The sequence below is a fragment of the Taudactylus pleione genome, unplaced genomic scaffold (assembly GCF_031769625.1).
Source record: "Taudactylus pleione unplaced genomic scaffold, aTauple2 ptg000393l, whole genome shotgun sequence".
Classification (NCBI taxonomy): domain Eukaryota; kingdom Metazoa; phylum Chordata; class Amphibia; order Anura; family Myobatrachidae; genus Taudactylus; species Taudactylus pleione.
Genome location: NW_028284794.1, coordinates 9,330,971 through 9,338,460, shown reverse-complemented (window position 1 = coordinate 9,338,460; position 7,490 = coordinate 9,330,971). Strand labels below are relative to the sequence as shown.

At 46.8% G+C, this 7,490-nt stretch overlaps 1 protein-coding gene across 1 annotated transcript; it reads left to right on the top strand.

The window, feature by feature from the left end:
- Positions 1–4,959: 4,959 nt before the first annotated feature.
- On the top strand, positions 4,960–7,057 carry LOC148507458 (transmembrane 4 L6 family member 4-like). Its single transcript, XM_088446043.1, has 4 exons — positions 4,960–5,157; positions 5,307–5,372; positions 6,237–6,409; positions 6,865–7,057. Exons 1-4 carry the CDS (start codon positions 4,975–4,977, stop codon positions 7,055–7,057), a joined length of 615 nt encoding a protein of 204 aa, XP_088302169.1. The 5' UTR covers positions 4,960–4,974.
- Positions 7,058–7,490: the final 433 nt, after the last annotated feature.

Sequence of the window (7,490 nt, the reverse complement as noted above, 5' to 3'; positions counted from 1 at the left end):
GGTGAATAGGAGAGGTTATATAGCAGTCTGTGCACAGGGCACACAGTGACATTGGTGTGAGAGGTGGGTGAATCGGAGAGGTTACATAGCAGTCTGTGCACAGGGCACACAGTGACATTGGTGTGAGTGGTGGGTGAATAGGATAGGATACATAGCAGTCTGTGCACTGGGCACACAGTGACATTGGTGTGAGTGGTGGATGAATAGGATAGGTTACATAGCAGTCTGTGCACAGGGCACACAGTGACATTGGTGTGAGCGGTGGGTGAATAGGAGAGGTTACATAGCAGTCTGTGCACGGGGCACACAGTGACATTGGCATGAGTGGTGGGTGAATAGGAGAGGTGACATAGCAGTCTGTGCACAGGGCACACAGTGACATTGGTGTGAGTGGTGAATGAATAGGAGAGGCTACATAGCAGTCTGTGCAGAGGGTACACAGTGACATTGGTGTGAGTGGTGGATGGAAAGGATAGGCTACATAGCAGTCTGTGCACAGGGTACACAGTGACATTGGTGTTAGTGGTGGATGGATAGGAGAGGCTACATAGCAGTCTGTGCTCAGGGCACACACTGACATTGGTGTGAGAGGTGGATGAATAGGATAGGTTACATAGCAGTCTGTGCACAGGGCACACAGTGACATTGGTGTGAGTGGTGGGTGAATAGTATAGGTTATATAGCAGTATGTGCACAGGGCACACAGTGACATTGGTTTGAGTGGTGGATTAATAGGATAGGTTACATAGCAGTGTGTGCTCAGGGCACACAGTGACATAGGTGTGAGTGGTGGGTGAATAGGATCGGTTACATAGCAGTCTGTGCACAGGGCACACAGTAACACTGGTGTGACTGGTGGGTGAATACGATTGGTTACATAGCAGTCTGTGCACAGGGCACACAGTGACATTGCTATGAGTGGTGGATGGATAGGAGAGGTTACATAGCAGTCTGTGCACAGGGCACACAGTGACATTGGTGTGAGTGGTGGATGGAAAGGAGAGGCTACATCGCAGTCTGTGCACAGGGTACACAGTGACATTGGTGTTAGTGGTGGATGGATAGGAGAGGCTACATAGCAGTCTGTGCTCAGGGCACACACTGACATTGGTGTGAGTGGTGGATGAATAGGATAGGTTACATAGCAGTCTGTGCACAGGGCACACAGTGACATTGGTGTGAGTGGTGGGTGAATAGTATAGGTTATATAGCAGTCTGTGCACAGGGCACACAGTGACATTGGTGTGAGTGGTGGGTGAATAGTATAGGTTATATAGCAGTATGTGCACAGGGCACACAGTGACATTGGTTTGAGTGGTGGATTAATAGGATAGGTTACATAGCAGTGTGTGCTCAGGGCACACAGTGACATAGGTGTGAGTGGGGGGTGAATAGGATCGGTTACATAGCAGTCTGTGCACAGGGCACACAGTAACACTGGTGTGACTGGTGGGTGAATACGATTGGTTACATAGCAGTCTGTGCACAGGGCACACAGTGACATTGCTATGAGTGGTGGATGGATAGGAGAGGTTACATAGCAGTCTGTGCACAGGGCACACAGTGACATTGGTGTGAGTGGTGGGTGAAAAGGATAGGCTACATAAAAGTCTGTGCACAGGGCACACAGTGACATTGGTGTGAGTGGTGGGTGAATAGTATAGGTTACATAGCAGTCTGTGCACAGGGCACACAGTGACATTGGCGTGAGTGGTGGGTGAATAGGAGAGGTTACATAGTCTGTGCACAGGGCACACAGTGACATTGGTGTGAGCGGTGGGTGAATAGGATAGGTTAAATAGCAGTCAGTGCACAGGGCACACAGTGTCATTGGTGTGAGTGGTGGATGAATAGGATAGGTTACATAGCAGTCTGTGCACAGGGCACACAGTGACATTGGTGTGAGTGGTGGGTGAATAGGTTCGGTTACATAGCAGTCTGTGCACAGGGCACACAGTGACATTGGTGTGAGTGGTGGGTGAATAGGAGAGGTTGCATAGCAGTCTGTGCACAGGGCACACAGTGACATTGGTGTGAGTGGTGGGTGAATAGGATAGGCTACATAGCAGTCTGTGCACAGGGCACACAGTTACATAGGTGTGAGTGGTGGGTGAATAGGAGAGGTTACATAGCAGTCTGTGCACAGGGCACACAGCAAATCTCCACCGACCCTAGGCGGGTTTGGATGCCCTTAGGCACTCTAAATGCCCTAGGGTCCCTCTTCCCACTGCTCTGCTCTGCTTGTGACTACTACTGCTGGGTGCTTGTAGCTCTGCCTGTCCCATGTAATTATTATTATCCTTTATTTATATTGGGCGTTGCAAGGTGTTCGCGGCGCCTTACAAAGTACAAAAACAGAAACTGTGTGAACAAAAACAGGAATGAAAGTGACATAGAATGCAGAACATTGCAGGACAAGGACATAGGACCTCATTCAGAGCCGCCTGCAAAATGCGATCGCTCGCTTGCAAACAGGGGCCGGGTTTGCACATCAAGCGCTCGCTCTTTACGCTGTAAGTACGCCCTCTATGTCTTAGTGAGCGATGGCAGTTAGCGTACGCTGGACTATAAAACCTCCCACCTGTCACTCGCAGCACACGTCATCTCCGGGAAGTGTCTGATTAACCATGAACATCGAGGGCCATCGGAGCTGCTCACCTCGCTTGGGGTTGACCTAAGCTACCCCAAGAAGTGCGAGCAGTTCTGGCTAAAATATAACCAAGTCACGTGTGCAATGACGCTACTTTGCTAATTATGCACACTCATTAAACGCCGTTCTGACAGTTAGACACGCCTGCGTTCGCACAACCTCTCCCCCGTTCACAAGCACCTTCCCCTGTTACCACCCACAAACGGCACAATCTGTCACTCAAAGCAGCGTCCTGTATTTGTACTACGAGTGCTCGATTGTACATTGCAGGCGCTAATTTGCGCACACGCACTGCAACTTAGACGCATGCGCAGACGGACGAAAATCGCTCCTAACAAGTGATCACAGCTTAGCGAGCGGCTCTGAATGAGGTCCATTGTGTATAATCATTACTGCATCTGCCGTCATAATAATGCTCAAACAAACAGCAGGGCGGCCTAACCCAAAGGTAAGCAGTGGTGAGGATATGGTTTTTGATGCGAGGGAAGGAAAAGCATACAAAGGAAGGAGGGCCCTGCTCGTGAGAGCTTACTGTCTAATGCCCGTGTATTTGAAGTGGATGGGAAGGGGTTGGAGAGTGACCTCTCTGTATAAAATGATACCCATACCTCTTACACTGTGCCAGAAGGAAGGAAAGAAGAATCACCCAGGTGGGGTGACCGGGGTATGTTATTCCTCTTTCCTTCTGCCCTTAGGCAGCTGGACATGTCCCTTCTGCCATGCACCACCGCCCTTTCGCGGGCCCCTATCCATGTAATACCCATGTAACCATATTGGAAAGGATACAGATGGCATGGTGCAGTTGTAAGCTGGCGGCAGTCAGGGCCTGATTGGCAGATCAAGCGATTGTTTGCCATGGCGCATGCGTATAAGCCACACTGCGCAGCGATCACATTACAATTATGGAAGCACAGTGAGTGACAGGTGGACTGCGTTTGGGGGTGGTAACGGGGGGGGATCAGAATAACACAGACGTGACAATACGTTAGAACGCCGTTTTATAGGCGTGTATAAATTAGTGCCACTGCGATTGAAAATACAGCATGAGAGCCCTCTGTGTTCCAGGAGAGCTGCCGAGTCTGGCTGGTCAGACCTTCCGCAAGGGCAAGATGGCCGCCGATGTGTGTCGATGTTACCGATATTTCCGCAGATATGCATCGTCGCATGCAGGTAGGAAGGCAGCAGTGGGCGTCTATATACTCGGGTGATATTTACAGTCATTAGCATATTTTCGCAGCTGCCTTCGCATTAGGGTCCATCTCTGAATCAGGCCCTCGGTCCATACCCAGCAGAAAGGCAAGGGTTCCACAACCAGACACAGACAACGAGAGAAGAAAGTTATGCAAAAAAAAAAAATCGAGATTTATTCCTAGTAACCCAAATATTACTGGAATGGGTCACTATTATAGTATAACAGGTTTGGTTCACAAAGCAATACATATTTACACATTAGTAGCAGGTCCCAATAACCTACTACAGATTTCATATCATTGATAACCTGAGTTACGGTTAACTCTTTGTGCACACGTTGGGGCCCTTATAGTGTATTTGCCACTGAAGGTCACATAGCATTGTTGCAGCGCTGATATACAAAGTGTGATGAGCTTCTCCATATCACACATAGAAGTTGTGTGTAATAATGGCTTCCTCTCACCAAATCTGATGCCACTTCCCCTCCAAAAAGTAGTCACTGCAAACAGTTCGGCCTTTTATTCTAAGCCCCAGCCACTCTTCTGTTCTTTTCTTTGCCTCTCTCTCAGCTCTGCTGATCACCGTGCAATGGCGTCCCCGCAGCTCCGCCACTCCTCCAACTCATCATTTTTATTTATTTTTTAATTAACTTTATTTAAAAATGACACTGGCTTCAGCCCCTTTCCAAAATGGCAACTGTGGGGGCATCATCACACCCTGCTGAGCTCTTTATGCCCCAGGTGATTGCACAGTAAAAATTATTTACTCAGCTACGTCCAACATCGACAAAGCCTGCGACTCAAACCCAGGCCCATGATGTCCTCTGATGGGGTAAACACTAATTACGGATATATCTATTTTTTTAAAAATATATATTTTTTGCATCTCACTGTGCTGTTTTTTGTGGTGCGATACATTAATTGTGTCATTGTGTGATACTGCAGCACAGTGCGTCACAGGCTCCCCTATCTCCCTGTGTGTGAGATGAAGTCCAAATTCCACTGTCCTGTGACTCAGAACCTCTTATCTTCGGGGCTGGGGCTGGGGAATATAAGGGACCCGGATCAGACTCCTCTCTACAGTTCCTCCTTCTCCTGCTCGGCTCCGTACTTCCAGCTCATCCCGATCTCACCATGTGCACTGGGAAATGTGCAAAGTTTATTGGAATCTCGCTGTTCCCCCTGTCTGCCATCTCTATCATCTGCAATATCATCCAGCTCTTTCCAGGATGGGACACTGAGCCAATTTCCAATGCAGGAGATCATATGACACCAGAAGTTTTGTTCCTAGGAGGGGTTATAGGAGGCGGGATACTGGTAAGGGTCTTCGCTTTTATAATTTATATATATATATATATATACACTTTAAGCTGTGCCCACTCATGGCACCACAAGACAGTTCATTTTCCGTTATCTCCTCCTATCCCATTGCCCTCTAGTAACAGATGACTATTTCCTCACCCCAGGTCCTGGTTCCAGCTATCCACATCCAAGCGACAGGACGAGAGGGCTGCTGCAATAACCGCTGCGGGGTAAGAACCCGGCTGATTATTATCTAGACCTAGTACCACTATTATAACTTATACTATAAGTACTATAAATACTATACTATAAGTTTGTGCATCTGCCAGCAATGGAGACTCGCAGGAAACATCCTCACATTTCATAGGTTTTTTTAAGAGAAGTTTTCCCAGTGACCGAATTCACTCTTTTGATGTATAGTTATTATTATTAAGAATCTTCATCCATCTAAAGATCTATGAGTGATTCAGCGCTGACACCAATGTCGTCTGTAATGAGGGTCTGCCCAACTTTGTGGGTACAGAGGATAACAGTTATAGGGGCATTTCACAATAGAAAGAGCCATGCGAGGTGATGGGGCAGCTTCCACATATGTACTGCACCTCCTCCCCCCACCAACACCAACTTTAAAAGTTGACGTACGGAGTGGTATTTGATTAAATCACCCTGGAGCCATAGATCTCTCAGGCACTTGTTAATCCAGAGCTGCTGCTAGATTGACCTAGTTATAAGACCCAGGTCTCAGCTTATAGGAGGTTGTCTGTAAGATGTAGGGGGGGAGATATCAGTCTATGTAGCAGAGATGACCCCAATTTTACTAAACTGTTCCCCTCATTCCGCATTGGTTAGGGTCATAATAAAACATTTCTAGTCCCACCCTGACCACAACATGGAGCAGAATGAGTTGATGATGGCTGTGGCGGCTCTATTCATGGAATACAGAGATGTATAAAGCGTGTGGAATGGCATTTCTCGCACTGGCTTAGTTAAAGTGAAATGCAAAGATATTTTATTTTTATCATTGGAGTTGATGCCGTTTGGCTATTGTATTTCTTCTACCGGGCACCTAATGTTTTACCTCTTCACTCCCATAGATGTTCCTGTCCATCCTGTTTGCTTTAATTGGGGTTGTTGGATCCGCGTATGGCTTTGCGGTGTCTATCGTGGGCATGGTGCGTGGGCCTACGTGTTATTTTCTCGTAAACTCCACCGCTACATCTTACCATACTTGGGGCCGTCCCTTTGACACGAATCTTACAGATTTAAGGTGAGACTTTCAGGTTATCGCTTTATTACATTTCAAGCTGCGCGCTCGCTTCCCTGGGCTTGTGGATACCCCTGCAAATATAAATGGTGCAAAGTGTCTTTGTCTCCTCATGTAATGTCCACGATAATCTCCTTCATAGCTTACATGGACAGACTGTGGAGACATCTCTGCTGTGTTTATTACACGTAACCTTTAATTGAATTGGGTGAACAGGAGCACTGCCAGAATGCGTAAACTGCCTGCCAATCAAAGTAAGACCAGGTCCAATCTCTGACACCCCCGCGGTGTTTGGAAAACCGAGGTCCCTTTATCTGAAAACAAAAAGCTTGGCCTCCTCTTGCAAGGCAGTGAACCACCCATTTATCTCATCCATAGAACCCCGTCCCGCAGAACACATCTCGGTGGTGCACTTTGTTACCAACAACTTAACTTGTTGTTTCTCTTCTCTTCTGCAGTAATGAAAATTACCTGTTCAACAAAGACTTCTGGGACACATGCATCGAACCCAAGGGTGTGGCGGAATTTAATATAATCCTGTTTTCTATGATTCTTTCTACAACCGGCATCTCCCTGATCCTGTGCACCATCCAGGTGGTAAACGGCCTCTTTGGCTGCCTGTGCGGTACCTGCGGGAAGGATAAAGACTAAAGAGTGAGTTAGAACTTTCCATGTACTTCATACATATGTCCATGACCGCGATTAGTAAATTGCTGTAAAACATATCTGGACAATGTGCATCATGTTATTGTCAGTTCTTAGTGAATCCAGTACTGCAATATTGACTGCAAATACTTGTGTATTATAAGGGATAGCATACACCCAGAGCTGCTCTTAGCATTAGGCGCTATGGGCAGCATGGTAGCACGCTGGTTAGCACTACCTCACAGCACTGGGGGCCATGGGTTAGATTCTAACCAGGGATCAATGTGTGTGTTTGTTTATAACTTTATATATATATATATATATATATATAAATAATACACACACACACACACACAGTATGTATACGTATATAAGTATATATATATACATGCACAGTATGTGTGTGTGTATATATATATATATATATATATATATATAT

What these genes read in the sequence shown, in the direction of transcription:
- LOC148507458 (XM_088446043.1), top strand. Translation starts at nt 4,975, where the DNA reads ATGTGCACTGGGAAATGTGCAAAGTTTATTGGAATCTCGCTGTTCCCC. An exon ending in GCTGCAATAACCGCTGCGGG is followed by an intron (nt 5,373 to 6,236) that starts GTAAGAACCCGG and finishes TCACTCCCATAG; the next exon opens with ATGTTCCTGTCCATCCTGTT. An exon ending in ACGAATCTTACAGATTTAAG is followed by an intron (nt 6,410 to 6,864) that starts GTGAGACTTTCA and finishes TCTCTTCTGCAG; the next exon opens with TAATGAAAATTACCTGTTCA.